This window comes from Musca domestica, unplaced genomic scaffold (assembly GCF_030504385.1).
Source record: "Musca domestica strain aabys unplaced genomic scaffold, Musca_domestica.polishedcontigs.V.1.1 9, whole genome shotgun sequence".
Classification (NCBI taxonomy): Eukaryota; Metazoa; Arthropoda; class Insecta; order Diptera; family Muscidae; genus Musca; species Musca domestica.
The window spans coordinates 14,281,728-14,302,101 of NW_026712435.1; the positions used below are offsets into that span (position 1 = coordinate 14,281,728).

General features: G+C 35.1%; 1 protein-coding gene across 1 annotated transcript in view; it reads right to left on the reverse strand.

Annotated features, from left to right (window-relative positions):
* Positions 1–412: 412 nt before the first annotated feature.
* Positions 413–20,374, reverse strand: part of LOC101890149 (uncharacterized) — a 31,739-nt gene continuing 11,777 nt past the window's right edge. The window contains exons 2-5 of the mRNA XM_005184576.4: positions 5,743–6,484; positions 1,550–1,699; positions 1,175–1,477; positions 413–1,105 (exon numbers count right to left, since the gene is read on the reverse strand). Of these exons, the coding sequence (XP_005184633.1) occupies positions 899–1,105; positions 1,175–1,477; positions 1,550–1,699; positions 5,743–6,042 (960 nt within the window). The 5' untranslated portion in view covers positions 6,043–6,484 and the 3' untranslated portion in view covers positions 413–898. The remainder of the gene's footprint in view (positions 1,106–1,174; positions 1,478–1,549; positions 1,700–5,742; positions 6,485–20,374) is intronic.

Consider the following 20,374-nt stretch of genomic DNA (forward strand, 5'->3'; position numbering starts at 1 on the left):
TGATGATTTTAGCTACATTATTCACCGTATATATCAATTTATCGAATTTGAATATGGTAATGGCTTATGACAAACAATGCCTTTGTAGGTCCACGTCGTACAGACCCCAATAAACGGCTATATTCGGTATTCTTAAAAATTTAAACAGAATTTTTTAAACAGATTTTTTTTTACTTGTTACCAAAACAAATCATATAGTTATTTTACAAACAATTGCACAAATATTTGAAATCCCAAAAAAGTACATAGTATTGGTTTAAACAGCAACGTCATGCCGTTATTATCTATTCAAAACATTTCGTGTCATCTTTGCCACTGTAAGCAATTAAATGTGGTCATAAAACTGTTGTTGTTGTCTTAGCGCTTCCACTGCATCACAGTTGAATGAAATCAAATACGGCAAAAAGTGTCCTACGTTTTTAATTTGTTTACAACTAAATACATATTTATTATTCACAAAAAACAAACATAAATATATACGAAGTTTTATTTTTCCGTTTTTTTTTTGTCTTTTTTTTTTGTTTTTGTATAAGTTAATTACAATAATACAATGGAAAATGGTTACAGGTGCGAAAAAAGATATAAACAAGTGACATCATTTTGATTGTCATGCATCCCCGCCATCATTTTTCACGGTGGCTGATGTGATGCCATTAAAACTTTCCAGCTATGACTTTGACGTGGACTGTTTTTCGTTCCAATTATGACCAGGTCTGTGATGATCATAATATCCAAAGCTAATATTCACCTTGATGATGACAATCCAATTTCATTTGCCACAAAAAAAGTGAGATTTCTAATTCTATTTTAGTAAAGTTTGTTTTAAAGCTTTAACAACACATTATTTCCAAATGGGTGGCTTTTTCTGCGGCAGCGGCTTCGACGCTTTGCGCCCGTGTCAGAAAGCCCTCTTACAGGACATACAATGCATGTGCAAGGATTCACGACTGGCCATAGACACCAAAGGCTCATGGGCATATGTTCTAATTTCAACAGCATCCTCAACAAAGACAATTTCCAAAATGTCTCGAACACGCAACCAATCCAGGCGATCTATGCCACAACCCAGGCGTGGTATGGCCAATTTGGTGACACCATTTTTACGCTAAAATTCAAACAAATTCCAAATTATATATGCCACATGAAAATATAATTATTATATTGTCTTAGTTACCATATGATCTCTGGTAGCAATTAGAGCATAAAACAATGCCACATATGTTCCGCGCTCATGATTCCGTTCTTTGGTCACTAAATTGTAGACATAACGATTTTGATCTTTCAGTACTGCCACATTGCCGGTGTGCTTATCCTGTCTCAGTTGTTCTGTGACACGGGTGTTTTTGCAATTGAACTGGACACCAATACCGGGACACATGGCAAAATCTGCACTGATAGTGTGAACCACTGCACAGTTATCCGGTGCCGACACATTATTACCCCTTTGCTCAGTGAAACGGCATCTGGGTGTTGTGATCTATAAATGTGAATAAACTCAGCAACTACAGATTATGACAAAAACGAAGACAACGATTTTGATAGAACTTACCTTTGCCGGTCGATAATTACAAATCATAATTTCCGTATTGTATTCTTGTGCAAAAATTCTTGAGATCATTTTCTTGATTTGTGGCCATTCCAAACCATCACTGCCGCAACAGATCCGGGGCATGGCGACTTTGTGAACCCCATGATTTTGCTAAAAATATATATTAAATAAAATTATTGATATTCTTTTTAGTTGCAATCTCTAAATATTTGTATATAGGGATAAAAAAATTGTTTCCAAAAAAAAAAAAAAAAAAAAAAAACAAGTAAAAAAACAATAAGATCGCCCTGGCCGAACTTTGAATACCCTTCACCATTAGAAACAAATTGAGATATTTTCAAAATTTCAGATTCCTAATATAGGGAGTTACCTTATATATTGGAGGCTTTTCGAAGACGTGGACCTGCATAACATTTTTTTGTCATAGGCCATGACAATATTCAAATACGAAATTTGAAACAATTCCGCTGAATAAGGAGGAACCGATATTCAGGGGCTATACGAAGACCTGCACATGTAAGGTAAGTGTGCCTAAGTTCGGCATGTCCCAGTAGTCGGCACTTTTTATTTTTAAGCCCAAACAAATGAAACTATTATGACTAAATGTATTTTGTTTACTTCAAATATATTGTCCGCTATCTTTGTGCACAATTTTGCTAAGAAAATATGAATTCTTCTAATAAAAATTAAATTTTTGTCTGTGAAGGTCCTCAACAATTCATATTCTTAAGAAAAGTACCATAAAGACGTCGAATCAGTTTAACTAAACAAAAATATTATATTTTAATTAATTAATTTATTATTATTAATTATTCTTACAAAAAAATTGGTATGCCGACTGTTGGAAAATGCCATACCGATAATTGGCAAGTGGTGCCGACTACTGGCAAAAAAACATTGTTTTAATAAAACTACAAATTTATGAAATTTAATAAAAAGTTATTAAAACTTTATTTATTATTGCAAAAACTATACAAAATTTCGAATCTGAATAAATTAACTTTATAATAATTGAAATATTCCACTCATAATGGTGAGGGATTAAAAGCGCGAAAATCCTAAAAGTGCCGACTACTGGTACACTTACCCTATAGACAATTTTTTGTCATAGACTGTTGTGCCCATTAGGAACTTCAAATACAAAATAATGTCGCTGAAATCAAGAAAATACCGAATATGGGGAGGTACGGTTATATGGGGACTATACGAAGACCTAGACATGCATAGACAATTTTTTCATAGACTATAGTACCCATTACAAACTTCAAATACGAAATATGAAACAATTACGGTGAATAATATCGCTAAAACCGAATACAGGGAGGTACCGATATATGGGGGCTATACGAAGACGTGGACTTGCACAGACAATTTTCTGTCATATACAGAAGTACCCCTTAGGAACTTCAAATACGAAATTTAAAACAAATCCGGTAAATAATGTCAGTAATATCATTAAAATACCGAATATAGCGAGGTACCTATATATGGGGGCTATAACTAAACGTGGACCCTGTATGTTTTGGTTTTGTGGACAGATATATACCCTCTGCTTATGTCTTATAATAAAATATACTTTGACTTGATTGTTCAAAATGTGTTCCCTTTATTGGGATGGTACCGAAGGAGTCGGCCATTACTTTATAGATTTAACCGATATTGTCCATTTTCACACCCGACCCGACACTAACACAAATATTAGGTTTTGCAAATTTTGAACAAAATTGGATGATCCTTTATGAGGTGAACAAATTTTTTTTGAACATATTTGTGGGAAATAGTCCGATACTGCCCATCTCCGAACTCGATCTAAGTTTGACAATAATATGACCATGTACCAACTTTGGATCGACTCAGATACTCTCTTCGAGAATTATCGTGTGCACCAACCAGCCAGACAGACAGGCAGACCGACGGACACCCTTAGATCGTCTCCAAACGTCCTGAAACGGTTTTGATGCAAAGAGACCTAGGGTCTGTAACCATTATTCCGATGACGCACGTTTTGGCCGTATCTAATGATATACTCCCTCTTTAGCCATATAGCTGAGGATATAAAAAGATAAATATGTCAATATTGGCACAAATCATTTATAAATATTTTGTGTACTGATACTTAGATGTTGTGCCTATTTTGAACAATTTGGTCTGGGTTTGAATCGTTCCTGTCTATTATTGCTGACTGGTACCTTTAAAATGCCCGAAACATGGCGAGGATATAGGGAATCTATATTAAAGTAGTGAACCTATATTAGGAATGTTCGGGCGCGGCCGACTATGTGATATCTTACACCATTATGCATGTTTAGCAGCTCGAATTAGAATTCGCATGATGTATTTTCGAGCAGTATCTCATGCCCGGTATCATCATTGTCGTGGAGTGCATATTACGCATGTGAGGGACTTAAGCACCAAATTTGAAATACTTTTTCGGTCGGATGTTTCAAAATTCATAAAGGTATGTATGGGAGCTATATCCTATATCGGATCCCATCTCTATAAACATTTACATAGGTATTTTTGAGCTCCATAAGTTATCCGGTACCAAACATATTTCTTGTGGAGTGCATATTACGCATGTGAGGGATTTAAAACCTTAAACAAGACTAAAATATTTATAAAAGCTGTGGCAAAGTCTGAACCAATTTTCACTGGATTTGAATTTTCACTCATTTGAGCTTAATTCGCTCGGATGTCCCGAAATCAATTCCATTTGTTCGAATATTAACAAGTAAAAAAGCAGCTAAGTTCGGCCGGGCCGAACTTTTAATACTCTCCACCATTTCGAAGGAAATTGAAAAATTTCAAAAAATATTCCGAAAACTAACACACAAATGAAAATCGTTATATGGGGACTATACGAAGACGTGGACCTGCACACTAACTTTTTTGTTATAGGCTGTAGTGCCCATTACGAACTTCAAATACGAAACTTATTACAATTACGGCAAATAATGTCGCAAAAATAATGAAAATACGGAGTATGGAGAGGCACCGTCGTATGGAGGCTATACGAAGATGTGGACCGGCATACGAATTGTTTTGCTATAAGTTGTAGTACCCATTAAGATCTTTCAATACGAAATTTGAAAGGATTCCGGTAAATAATGTTGCTGAAATCGTCGAAATACCGACTATCAGGAGGTACCGTTATATGGGGACTATACGAAGACGTGGACCTGTATATAAAAACTTTTGTCATAGGCTGTAGTACGCTTTACGAACTTCAAATACGAAATTCGAAATAATTCCGGTAAATAATGTCGTTACAAGCATGAAAATACCGAATATCGGGACGTACCGTTATATGGGGGCTATACGAAAACGTGAACCGACATGGCCCATGTAACCTGCCTACTGGTAAACTATGTACAGGGTTGCCATATTCGACGGACCCATCTGGCAACGCCATAACTTTTGACAGAGATGTCACATCGCTTAATGACATACCGCGTTTGAAGCGTCAGTCCAAGCAGATTTTTACCATGAACCAATACACGTCACGCGAGCGCTCTGAAATAGTTGAAATTTACATTCAACAGAAGAAGTCAATTGTGAAAACTCAACGTGCTTTTAAAACATTAAAAAGTGTGAGAAGTGCGCCTTCTATGAACACCATTAAGCGTTTATACGAAAAATTTTCAACTGGTAAGGCTCTTTCTAATCCAAAGAGGCCATATAAAAGTCGACCAAGGCGATCGGCCGAGAATATCGCTGCCGTACGAGCCAGTGTTGAGAGGTCCCCAAGAACATCCCAAAAACGCCGTTCTTAGCAGTTGGGCATGTTTCGGTCCACTTTACAACGGATTATTCGCATTGATTTGCATTTGTTCCCGTACAAAATTCAATTGACGCAAAGAATGTTGCCTGCGGACAAGCCTCGTCGATTGGAATGGGCCCAAAGGGCCCAAAGGTCCGTCGAATATGGGCAACCCTGTATGTGTGCAAAATTTTAGCCTTCTATCTCAATTCGTTCGAAAGATGACAACGAAAGTGTGATAACAACAGACAGGCAGACGGACGGACAACGCTAGATCGTCTTAGAATTTTACGCTGATCCAAAATATATATACTTTGTAGGGTCTATTATGCATTTTTGGGGGAGTTACAAACGGAACGGAAGTTAATATACCCTCCATAGAAGGGTGGAGGGATTATATATTCATTATATATAAGTGTGTGTATGAACTTACCATATGATGTCGCAGACATATCAGCGATGCCTCCACATCGCCATAGCTACTCTTGTGGTACATGTTATCTTTGGTCACCAGTAGATAGATAAAACGGGCATGATCCTCCAAAACGGCAACGTTACCACTCGTAATGTACTGGCTACTAAGTTCATCGTACTGGCCAAAAATCACTCCGACCTTCCATGCTAATTTGCCCTTTTCGGCATAGAAATCAGCGGTGCTGCTAAAGGCCAACGAATACGACTGGGGAATTTGGAAGATGTCAGCTTTCACTTCGGTTAACTTAAAGGCTGTCATGATGAAGACGATTCGTTAGCATTTCACACGTTCCTCTCAGACTTGGTTTATTCGTCCGCCTTCTTCTTCTTCTTCTACCTCTTCTCTTGACGTTTTCTTCTTTTTTGTCGGTCAAATAAGAAAACAATGACGGCGATAATCACTTAATGACTTGCTGTAATAATTTATTTCATGCGATTTTCGGATTGTGCTGAACGATGTTTTTGTTTCCGCTTAGTTAGAGTCTAAGATGTCTGCGTGATGGTGTTTGATTGGTGTTCTTTCGTCTGTATTCCGGTCTTTTAATCAGCTTAAATTATGAGGGCTTCCAAAAAAGTGTTGTAGTTGTTGTTTAGCATTTGTATTTCCTATCTTCGGTTATAAATGTTGTTTGTTGGGTTTGGTTCCTCCGTTAGGACTTATTAAAAATGCCGGTACACCGTTAGAATGATAAACACTATTTCTAGAAAGAAAGAAACGACACAAAAACACACCAATCAAAATATCGTAAAAATTGTTTTCGTTTAAATTGCGGCTTTTTTTCTGTCTATTAATGAACTTTAATTTTCGCAATTGCACCTTAGCAAAAAAACAAAAACAAAAAAAAAAAAACGAAAACCTCAAAACCAAAACACACAATAACCCAGTCACCCTCTTTGGCGTCGGCTCATGGCAAAAGACGCACAAATATGTATGTCAGTCGGCGTACCGGCAATAAACGGCATCGTCGTCATATATATCAAAAGAGTGGCTGGCTGGCTGGCAGTCTGTCGGTGATTGTAACCTGTGAGAATTGTTTTTGGTTTCGTTACGCCAAAAGCCTTAGCGGTTTTTAATTAAAATTTTTACTACTTGTTGTTGAAGTGTAGAAATATTTCATGTTAATTGTGACAATTCGTGTTTTGATTAAAGAATGGGTTGAGCAAGTGAAAATTGTGTGAACAATTTTTGTTGGGAATCAATAAGAGAATTAATATCCGAATGATGTAGTAATTTTTTGTCACTCTGTGACATATATAGAAGAAAGTAAAAACTCTATTAAAAGGGGATATAGGGCATATCGATTTGTAGAAAGTAACTTCACACAGTCTATTGTGAGTTAAAATCACACTTTGGAAAAATGTAGCATTTTCTCGTCGATCGGGGAATATGTATTAAATACTCACTGCACCCAAGTAATGGAAAATCTATTTTAGCTGTAAAATCAGAATTTAACTAATTAAAAACCAGTAAAAACCCCATTACGAACTGTAAATACAAAAATTGAAACATCTTCGGTGAATAATGTCCATATCATAAAAATTCAGAATACCGTTGTATGGGGTCTATACGATATCGTGGACCTATTAACACAATTATCCATTCCAGAGGGTAAAGTGCATAGAAAGATGTCTTTGCGTGGATTTTCAGACAATTTCATTGAAAAAATTGGTTACCGTTATATGGGAGTCATACGATATCGCGGACCGATATAACCCATCCCCGAACTTGACCTGCCTGCACACAAAAGAGGGATCTGTGCAAAATTTTAGCTTCCTATCTTTATTCGTTTTGACTCTAGTGTGATTACAACACACGGACGGAATGAAGAACTTAATATACCATCCACACTATGTATGGTGGAGGGTCTAAAAAGGCCTAACACGAACTTTTGGAACGAATCTAAAAATTGAGTGTGGACTTTTTGCTGACAAAGTAGCGGCTACTTGCTAGTATACATTTGTTTTTCAAAACAAGCTGAATGGAAAATTGGTTACCCTATGTCCACGAATTTCATCTTTGAGATCTTAAACCAATACTGGGCTGGTCCAACAATCCTGCTGGACCAAAAAGCGCATCACTATGATGGAGAGGCTTCTCAACAATAACTTTTGGTTTTACCAAATCACAGATGTTACTTTTTAAATGTTTACGTAGTCACTGATAGAAAAATGAGACTGCTAAGTTAAGACGTTTTTCCGATAGATTTTCGGACCTTTTTATACATTTCAAGGACACAATCAGCAAATAAGCGACATTCTTGATAACGACCGCCTTCAGTTAACAGTGTAAACTGGCTCCTTACGCAAAACACGATATAATGGCGTTTATAGACTGCCCATTTTTTAAGTTATTGGTTATTTTATTGCCCTTTTAAAGAATGTATTCCATTTTCGTAATGGAGTAGTCTAAAACCGGTAAAGAAAGTCCTAAAGTCAGGCGGGACCGACTGTATGATACCCTACACCACTTGGCTAATTTAGTAGAGCTCCACATAACAATTAAAATTTTTTATGGGAGAATTCAATCATACACGCTATGGTTATAATTATAATTTAAAGTTCAAAGAACTAAATATGCCGAAGCATTTGTATCTTTTAAATTCGGACTTGTATTGCCCATTTGGTGCACAATTAATTTGAAATCGGATAAAGATATATATGGCAGCTATATCCAAATCTTAACCGATCTCGATAAAATTTGGCAAAGATATTTCTGAGCTGTATTTGATATATTTCCCTGAATGTCGTTGTTACGGAGTGCATATTGCGGCTGCGGGTAACAAATATAACAAATCGGATGAACAATATATATGGGAGCTATAGCTATATCTGAACCGATCTTCACAAAATTTGATATACTAGCTTCTAGACTCAGTTCGGTCGTAATTGCCAAATTCCATCCCATTTGGGCAAATATTAAACGTTTGGTGCACAATCAAAGGTAAATCGGACGAAGTTATATATGAGAGCTATATCCAAATCTAAACCGATCTCGATAAAATTTAGCAAAGGTATTTCTGAGCTGTATTTGATATATTTCTCCAAATATTGTTGTTACAGAGTGCATATTACGGCTGCGGAGGACAAAAATAACAAATCGGATGAACAATATATATGGGAGCTATAGCTATATCTGAACTGATTTCGATCAAATTTTGCATAAATTACATTTTGCTGAAATTACACGTTTGGTGCACAATAAAAGGCAAATCGGACGAAGATATTTATAGGAGTTACATCTCCAATTTCAAAAGGGTTCGTACTTGGGCCAAGCAAATGGTTTATGCAAAATTTCATCTGGATTGGGCAATAAATGCGAACTGTACTTTGGACGGACGGACATGCATAAATCAACTCAGAATGTGATTCAATGCAGATCATCAAAAGGAACTATGGATATATCTCGTTTCCTTTTGCCTGTTACAAGCAAATGCACAAAGATATAATACCCTGACCACCTTGTGGTGTTAAGCTTTGCTGTTGGGAATTAACCTTTGACCTGGTATTGAATCATCAACTTAAAGTGGATTTTTTTTTGGAATTTTATAGCACCCGTCATTAACATTAGTCAGTGATTTGATAAATTCAGAGAGCAGAATGGTTTGTTTTTACTCCCGAGTGAATTTTGCTCGCAAGCGTTTTACTCTGCGCTCTTTTGTTTATGTGAAACTTACTTGTGTTTGCAAAAATTAGAGTGGGAATCGAAATACTCGAAACAGAGTAAAATCGAGACAGAGTAAGTTTACTCTAAGAATAAGATCGAGTGTATAAAATTTTGGTGATTTGTATCTTCGTGTGTGTGTGTTAAGTTGTAAACGGAATTGGATGTTGCTGTGGATTGTGGGTGGACCGTGTAAAAAAGCAAAGAAGAGAAACACAGCAAAAACCAGGAGTTGTATAAAAATAACACAAGTTACAACATATTTCCTTTTATGTACAGTTGGGCGACAATGCTCTTCAATGAGTTTGACTTTGTTTCGTTTGAAGTTTTGGACAGAGAAAATTAATATACTTTCTATGGCATGACAAAAACTATGAGAGTACTCGGCAATAGTAAAATCTGCTCGATTTTGCGAGGAATTTAGTCTCTCTAGAAAACATGCAAAGCAGGATCTATTTTATTTTTCTAAGCCCAGGAGTGCTCCTAAAGGCATGTATAATTTAGCTATAACTTGGCAGTTTGTGTTCTCAATAGAAAAGAGTTCTTCCAGCCCAGTTCCCTTGACACTAAAATTAGCTGAGTTGAAAATCTTCATGTATTGTGTACGAAAACTTTTCAACATATTGAATATTTTCGAAAGGCGATCTTTTCAGATCTTTGAATACCCTCCACCATTTGGAACGAATTTGGAAATTCTCAAAAAAAAATCTTTAAATATTCTGTTAAAATGTTAAAATTACCGAACGTAGCCGTTATATTAAGAACTATACCATTTAAGAGGGATATACCAAAACGTGGACCTGCACAGACAATTTTCTGTCATTGGCTGTAGTATTCATTGTGAACTTTAAATACCAAATCATGCAACAATTCCGGTTAATAATGTTGCTAAAATCATCACAATACCGAATATCGGGAGGTGCGGTTATATGGGGGCTATACGAAGGCGTGGACCTGCACAGACAATTTTCTGTCATAGGCTGTAGTATCCATTACGAACTTTAAATACCAAATTCGCAACAATTTCGGTGAATAACGTCGCTAAAATCATCAAAATAACGAATATCGGGAGGTACCGTTATATGGGGGCTATACCAAAACGTGGACCTACATGACCCATTTTCAATACCGAAAAATTTGATCAACCTACTTCATTTCGTTCGGAAGTTAAAGAGACTTCCGCAGACGGACATCGCTAAATCGATATAGAATTTTATGCTGACCAAGAATATATATACTTTTTGGGTTCTAAATGTATATTTCGAGGTGTTACAAACGGAATCACAAACTTAATATAAGCCATACTATGACGGAGGGTTTGAAAATGGATTTTATCGCACAGTGTAATATTTAAGCTTTTCAAACACAGATAATGCATTCTATGAGAACCTCAAATACTAAATTTTAGCCAATACTGTTGATTTTTGTGTGGAATTATAGCTTATTCCGTTGCAAAATGGGGTCAATACCTTCAAATATTGAATAAGAACCTCAAAGATTAAATTCTAGAAAATTACATTCGAACACCTTCAAAATACCTAAAATCGGTCGGTGCGTTAATATTCCCCATAAAACGGTAAAATTAAAATTAGTTTGTAAAGAGTTTGAGATCTCATTGGGATCCTTAAATTCCAAAGCATTGAAAATACCGGACATAATACGATCTTGAGCCAAGTTTTCGTGTTTTAGGTGATTACTAAGCACAGACATGAGTAAATCGTCTCAGAATTTAACGTTTATCAAGAATACATACAATTCGTAAAGCAACGTCATATAGAAAAAATACGCAAAAAACTACTACTGGAAAATAATATTATTTCTGTTTGGAAAACCTACACAATGGATGCCCTTTTGAGCATTTACCACAAAACAATTACCCACAATTGTGTCATGTATTCTTAAAAAGTGAAAAATTTCATTGCCAACAAAGAAACCCCAATCGAGACAAGTTAAAAGTGATGTGGAACTAAACAAAACTATGAAACATCTTTGATGTGGGAAAACCCACTTTGCCAATTTTGGAATGTTCAACCAACAACCCTTTATTCGATTAATTTACTAAGTAAATTTATAATTACATCGATAACGACAACAACAATGTAGCACTACAATGCACTTTTACAGGAAATTATTTTTATAACAATTTGTGGTTTCTTTTTTTGTGGGCAATTTACATCGCCATCGTTATCGATTCCATCCGCATTCTAATCACCAACACCACCTTAACGATCACAATCTTCGTACATACAAAAAAAAAAACATGAAATTGTTGTTATAATTATTTTTATTACTGTAGTTATTTCTGTGCCAGAAAACAGTTGACCGAAATGACGACAGATCCATATTCGGCTGGGTGTTCACAATCTATGTCGAGTTTTTTTTTCTATCCGATTGATAATAACTTGATATTTAATTAAAAATAACAACAATTGAAAGTGTATCGATAATGATATTCAAGTGCCATAAAACATCACATGGCAAGGTGTCCCAATACAAAGTAAAATTAAAATTAATTGATTCCACTTAATCTTCTAATAGGCGTTCTTCCAGTGGGGGCAATGCAAGAAATGTGGTCTACTGTGGGAATTGTTAGATGGGGGGAAAATGAAGCATACCAGGAAGATAATAAAAATAAGTAAAAAAGCAATAATTTCGGCCGGGCCGAACTTTGAATACCCTCCACAAAATGGTACAAATTTGGCAATTTTCAAAAAAAATATTAGGGTCTATACGACGACGTGGACCTGCATACGCAACTTTTGTCACAATTTTCTGACATAGGCTGTAGTATCCATTATGAACATCAAATGTTAACATGAAACAATTCCGGAAAATAATGTCGCTAAAATCATCAAAATACCGAATATCGGGGGTACTGTTATATGGGGCCTATACGAAGACGTGGACCTGCACAGATAATTTTCTGTCATAGGCTGCAGTATTCATTACGAACTTTAAATACTAAATTTGAAATAACTCCGGTAAATAATGTCGCTAAAATCATCAAAATACCGAATATCGCGGGGAACCGTTACGGGGCTATACGAAGACGTGGACCTACATGTCCCATTTTCTCTCTTATTCTGTAGTATCGATTACGAACTTCAAGTACCAATTTTGAAACAATTCTGGTAAATAATGTCGCTAGAATCATCAAAATACCGCATATTGGGAGGTATTGTTAAATGGCGGCTACACGAAGACGTCGACCTACATGGCTCATTTTCAATACCAAAAGTGCTGCAGACATAATACACATTTGAGTAAATTTTTATCAACTCACTTCATTTCGTTCGAAAGCTAGAGTGTTTTCCACAGACGGACGGGCATGGTTGTATCGACATAGAATTTATGCTGATCAGGAATATATATACTTTGTGGGGTCTAAAATGTATATTTCGAGGTGTTACAAACGGAATGACAAACTTAATATACCCTCCATACTATGGTGGTGGGTATAAAAACACCGAACATAGGGAGTTAATATATTTAACGAAAACGTGGACCTGCATAGGTGAGTTTTGTCATAGGCCATTACAATATTCAAACACGAAACTAAAAAAAATGCTGGTAAAAAATGTGACAAAAACAAAAAAATACCGAATATAGGGATTAACCGTTATGTGGGGAATACACGAAGGCGTGAAATTGCATACCCAGTTTTCTGCTACAGACTGTGGTATCCATTGCGAACTAGAAATTTTGGATGGGTTTCACTCTTGGTCCGAATTTGGAAGATAAAGATGGATTTTTGAAATTTGTTCTAGAATAGTACGAAATGAATTAAATGGCACTAAATATGAAACCCGTTGTATTTGAGGAAGGAGTAGAGCTAGTACTCTTAAATTTAGAATGAGAGCCGTGTATGATAGATGTACCAAAGGATTTCAAAAAACCCTCTCACTATAAGTGTACGAAAAGTACTAAAATATACTACATTTGCTTCTATTTGGTATTATGTAAACGGTTAGAGCAAAACTTGAAATTTGGAATGGAAATCAAGGTTAGAAGTAGAGCCGAGGTAAAGAGGCACTAAATGTTTTAGATGTTCAGTAACATTTTAAAACATTTCCTAAATTTAAAGTTCGAATTTCCAATAACCCTTTGGTGCTTCTATCCTGCTCTCCATCAGTGACTCCTTTTCCAAATTTCAGAATTGTGGTGGTTTGGAAATACGAAAAGTACTAAATATGGTATTGGCTGAAATTTGATGTGGATATCACTTTTCGTATCCGTATTTGAGAGGAGTTGGTTCTAAAAAAATACGAGCTATAACGTACGAAGAGTGCGAGTTGCACAAAATGTGCCATTGGGTTTTGGAATAGAGATGGAATTCTGAAATTTGATATTGAGGTCGCTGTTGGTTTTTAGTGTTTACATAGGGAGAGGCTGTAACAGTTTTGGACAGGAAAATTGAATGTGGTTCCATTGTGGAATAGTTTTACTAAAATCATCCTTGTTGTTTTTTATTGTTGACCTGTATATTGTTTCTTATTAACTTTATTTTGGCTTAAGGTCAATTGAAAAACATCAGTGTTTTATTTTTATAATTTTGATTTTTATTTTCGACTGTCTTCGACAGTCATCTTCAGGGAAAAAAACTACAAATATACAAAACAATTAACAATTGGGATAACAATAATAACACACAATTTTACTTTTTATTGAGAAAAGCAACAGTCTTGTTTCACCGTCTATGCTAAACTACATTTTTGTCTGTCTATGCTTTTGAACTAAGTTCCTATAAATGTGTGCACAGTGGTCAGTATCAGTTTTATAGTTCATTCTAACATCTGTTGGTATGTTTCTAATATTTAACATTTCTAGAGTAAAACGTCTTTTATAATTATTTTCTTGTGTCAGTATTTCAACGTCTTTAAAATTTGGTTTATGGCCAGTCATCGTGCAATGTGCCGCAAGCGCCGTCTTTTGTTCTAGTGGTTTGTCCGTTTTTTGATCTGACTTATGTCCAGATAGTCTAGTCTTAAGTTTGCTTTTTGTTGTACCAACATATACCTTCTGGCATATGTTAGTTTCGTCCCCTGCACATTTTATCTTATATACTACATTGCACTTATCTTCTTTTTTTATTTTCGATTTTGTTTTGCTAAATAAAGAGTTGACGTTATTCTTCGATTTAAAGGCTAATTGATACTTGTCCTTATTATAAATGTTGGAGTTGCAGAATCGCTCCGAAAGTCCAGATATGTATGTAACTGGCTTGTATAATTTTTCCATTGTATCCCTCGTTTTGATTTTGTTATTGTGTTTTGCGCCTTTTATAAGATCGTCAATAGTGTTATTCGGGAAGTCGTTGTTTTGAAGGATATTACGTATTCGCTGTTCGTTTTTTTGTTGAAATCTTTCGTCGCTTATGCTATGTACCCTTTTAATAAAATTTACGGCTGTATTTATTTTTATTCGTCTTGGATGTTTTGAATAATAGTTGGTAAGTCGTCCTGAAGCTGTCGGTTTTTGATACCAATCAAGGATCAGTTCATTGCCTTGTCTAATTATAAGGGCGTCCAAGTATGCTAGCCTTCCTTGTTCTTCGCTTTCGAGGGTAAATTGCACATTTCTATCATAGGAGTTTAAAACATTTAAAGTATTGTCAATTTTCGTTTTCTTTACAATGCAAAATAGGTCGTCAACATATTTAATCAATATTTTTGGCTTTGTCATCATTTTTCCAATTGTAGCGTCCAATAACTCCTCCATTACGATATCCGCAATAATCGGTGACGCCGGAGATCCCATAGGAAGTCCTTTTTTCTGTTCATACACCTTGTCATCATACATAAAATATCTTGATTCTTTTATACAAAGAGTCAGTATTTCTATTTCTTATTATCATTTGACGTTGTATCGCTATTTCCCAGCATACCTATACATTTAGCTTTGAAGACAATAACAGAAAAATGGGACATTATTAAAACACATACACATATTCCGAAGGACCTTTTCATAGAAATACTGACTCTTTGTATAAAAGAATCAAGATATTTTATGTATGATGACAAGGTGTATGAACAGAAAAAAGGACTTCCTATGGGATCTCCGGCGTCACCGATTATTGCGGATATCGTAATGGAGGAGTTATTGGACGCTACAATTGGAAAAATGATGACAAAGCCAAAAATATTGATTAAATATGTTGACGACCTATTTTGCATTGTAAAGAAAACGAAAATTGACAATACTTTAAATGTTTTAAACTCCTATGATAGAAATGTGCAATTTACCCACGAAAGCGAAGAACAAGGAAGGCTAGCATACTTGGACGCCCTTATAATTAGACAAGGCAATGAACTGATCCTTGATTGGTATCAAAAAACGACAGCTTCAGGACGACTTATCAACTATTATGCAAAACATCCAAGACGAATAAAAATAAATACAGCCGTAAATTTTATTAAAAGGGTACATAGCATAAGCGACGAAAGATTTCAACAAAAAAACGAACAGCGAATACGTAATATCCTTCAAAACAACGACTTCCCGAATAACACTATTGACGATCTTTTAAAAGGCGCAAAAAACAATAACAAAATCAAAACGAGGGATACAATGGAAAAATTATACAAGCCAGTTACATACATATCTGGACTTTCGGAGCGATTCTGCAACTCCAACATTTATAATAAGGACAAGTATCAATTAGCCTTTAAATCGAAGAATAACGTCAACTCTTTATTTAGCAAAACAAAATCGAAAATAAAAAAAGAAGATAAGTGCAATGTAGTATATAAGATAAAATGTGCAGGGGACGAAACTAACATATGCCAGAAGGTATATGTTGGTACAACAAAAAGCAAACTTAAGACTAGACTATCTGGACATAAGTCAGATCAAAAAACGGACAAACCACTAGAACAAAAGACGGCGCTTGCGGCACATTGCACGATGACTGGCCATAAACCAAATTTTAAAGACGTTGAAATACTGACACAAGAAAATAATTATAAAAGACGTTTTACTCTAGAAATGTTAAATATTAGAAACATACCAACAGATGTTAGAATGAACTATAAAACTGATACTGACCACTGTGCACACATTTATAGGAACTTAGTTCAAAAGCATAGACAGACAAAAATGTAGTTTAGCATAGACGGTGAAACAAGACTGTTGCTTTTCTCAATAAAAAGTAAAATTGTGTGTTATTATTGTTATCCCAATTGTTAATTGTTTTGTATATTTGTAGTTTTTTTCCCTGAAGATGACTGTCGAAGACAGTCGAAATATCGGAAAATAAAAATCAAAATTATAAAAATAAAACACTGATGTTTTTCAATTGACCTTAAGCCAAAATAAAGTTAATAAGAAATCATCCTTGGTAAATTTCGAAACGAAGGATTTTGTAGACTTTTTGTTGTAAAAGGTAAAAAGTGCCCTATTATTCTTTCGGAAAGAGGAAAAATTTGAATAATATATAAAACTTTAAAATTCTGAAAATATAGTACGATGTATGAAGTTTTGATTAAAAAGCAGAACAAACATATTTGGTACAAACATGTAAAAAACAACTAAGTTCGGCCAGGCCGATCTTTTAAAACCCCCCACCAATTGGAAAAAATTCCGTTGAAAAATATATATCATAAAAATACGAAGGCGTGGGCATGTATATGAAATTTTTGTTATAGCAAAATGGGAAATTCAAATACGAAACTTGAAACAATTCCGGTGAATAATGTCGCTATAATCGACCAAATACCGAATATACGGTATACCGTTATATGGGGGCTATACGAAGGCGTGAACCTACATACTCAATTTTCGGTCATTGGTTGTAGTACCCATTAGGAACTTCAAATTCCAAATTTGACACATTCCCGTTAAAAAGTGTGACACAAATCATTTAGATGCCGAATATCTGGAGGTATAGTTATATGGGAACTACTTGGACGGATATGGACAGTTTTATGCAAGAATGTTTCGTACATAATGGGAACACATGCAGCCAAGGTATAGCAAATTCGAAATAAAATTGTGACTAAACCACCCAAAATACCTAAAATCTGTCGGTAAAGTTATATGAGGGCTATACCATAACGTGGACCTATATAGCACATTTTTAATAACAGAAGACCTGCAGATCTGACATACATGTGAGTAAAATTGTGTCAACCTACTTCTTTTATTGTCGGAAACTACAGTGATTTCCACAGAAGGACAGACAGACAGACAGACAGACGGACGGACACCGAATTTTATGCTGTTCAAGAATATAAATACTTTGTAGGGTCTACCACTTAATATACTTTCCATACTATGGTGGAGGGCATAAAAATGTCTAAAGCGAAATATTTGAATAAATCGACAATTTTAGGGTAGACTTTTCGCTGACGAGCACTTGCTAGTATTTTAGCGGTAGCGGGCACTTGCTAGTATTTTATATGGAACCTATATATTAACCTGAATTATAGCACATTTCATTTATTCTAGTCGTAACTCGATCGCATAATCCAAAATTTATCTTAACGGAAAAAAGAAGCATGGCTGGTGCACCATTAACTTCATATCGAAAGGAATTATATATTGGAACTATATCTAATTCCGAAAAATTTAGAACAAATGTATTAGAACACAGTATTAATCCTAGGCTGTACTGATATCCTGTACCAACTATTATTGTTATAAAGTATATATTACGACCAAATCGTTTTGCTAGACCATATATAAAGAAGTAACTAGGCAGAGATCGCAAAAGTTTTTGCGGGTTATATTTAGATGTTGTATTCATTAAATTCCACTTCTTTTATGGTATATTCTGAATAATGACTTCTGCAACAGTCGCCCAAAATATTTATTTTTAGAAAAAGCAGGAGCAATTCCTCCCAGAAGATGCGAAATGCGAAAATGTCAAATTATATAGTAGAAAGTTACGACCAAACCTTTCGAAAATCAGGGGTGGATTGGAGTGGACTTATATGTTTTGTGCAAGAAGATAGACCACCCACTGAGAACAGCTGATTTGCTTTTACGGGTTCTTCAACGAGTTTTTAAAGGCTTGCTTTTTTTCTGGGTAACCTACTTTATGAGGATTTATTTTAATGTCAAACTTCAAAAAATGGCCGCGAGCAGTTCTTAAAAGACCACCAATAATTGAAATTTTCCTCATATTCATAATACAATAAACAAGTTATTTTTATAAAAAAAAAACTTGCTAATGGGGTATTAATTGAAATTATGCAATATTTAAACGCGTCTCACAGTTTTTTTTTTCGATATTTTTTTTCTGAAACAAATGAAATAAACGTCATAATAATTCATTCTGTGGGGTTGGTCATGTTTTAAGCAGGTTTGTGATGAGAAACAAAAGAAATATGCTATAAAAATAATAACAGCCATAAATTGTTATCGACGAAAATGCCAAATGCCCAAACCGGAATGCTGCAAGTCAACAAAAAAAAGTTGCTTTGATCCAAACCGGTCGTTCAATCAATCGCCTAATCAGTTTTGGTGCATCTCACGCGAAACCTCACGCGCATACACACACATACGCCACAGTTTGTTCTAGATTCGCTAAATGCTGTGCAAATATTGTCAATTAAATTTCAAATGAAATTTATAAAAATATTTACACGAGACTGAAACGTTCTGCGTTGTTTTTGTAATTATACGAATGAATGTATTAATCAATGATTGTAACCGTGTTGTCTTCGCCAACGACGAGTTTCACATCTACAAATATCAATTCTCAAATGTCCGTCCAAAGACTGGCGTTATATAAACAATTACAACATGTTGGCGGTTTTTTATTAATTGAATGAAAGAAACACAACAAACAACACCGAATGCGGAAAATTCTAAATTAACGCCTACAACGAACTTTACGACAAACGCTCTGCTCGTACGCCGTGTTTTGTTTTCATTCATTTTCGAACAAAATTGTTAATAATTTATGCATATTAACATTGTGTTTAAGACACGATTTTGCCGCTTAGCAATTATACAAACTATTTGCCGGAGTTGCCAATGCGCATTTCTATTTCTGAAAGTAGCCCCAAACGAATATCACATAATTTATATTTTTCGTTAAAAAAAAAATCAATTATTTCAAAGCAGTAGTCTTCTAATTTTATATATGGGACTAGCAAGTGCCAGCTGCTTCGTCAGCAAAAAGTCCACCTTCGTGTTAGGCCTTTTTAGTACTCAAAATTCACAATTGGTTAAGTTTGACAAAATTTTTAATCAAAACTTCATACATTGTACTAAATTTTCAGACTTTCCTGTTTTAATACTCTACACCACATATTATGTCTTTGTGCAATTGTTTGTAACATGGAGAAGGAAGCGAGATAGACCCATAGTTGCTTTTGAGGTTCTTCAAAGAATCACTTTCTAAGTCGATTTATGCATGTCAGTCCGTCCGTCCATCTGTCCATGTATTTTTGTAAACAAAATGCAGATCGCATTTATTATCCGATTGAGGTGAACATTTGCAAACAGTATTTGTTTGGCCCAAGGACGAACCCTATTGTAATTGATGAGAATCGGTATCATAGAATGGTATCGGTATCGCCAAATGATCAATATCAGTCAAAATGAACTACATTTTGACAATTTTTTTCGAGATCGGTTTAGATTAGGATATAGCTCCCATATATATCTTTATCAGATATCAGGTTTATTGTGTACCAAATGGCTAATGCCAGCCCAATCGGACGGAATTTTGGTAATTCCGACTGAATTCATCCTAGAAATCAGTAAATCAAATTTTAATGTAAGTCGGTTCAGATATAGCTATAGCTCTAATATATATGTTTTATCCGATTTGGGGTTTAAAGTCCAACACAAGAATAATATGCACTCCGCAATAATGATCTTTGGTACCAAATGTCAGATAAAGCTCTGAAATAAGTGTTTCGAATTTTGTAAAGATCGGTTATGATTTGGATATAGCACCCATATATATCTTCAACCCATT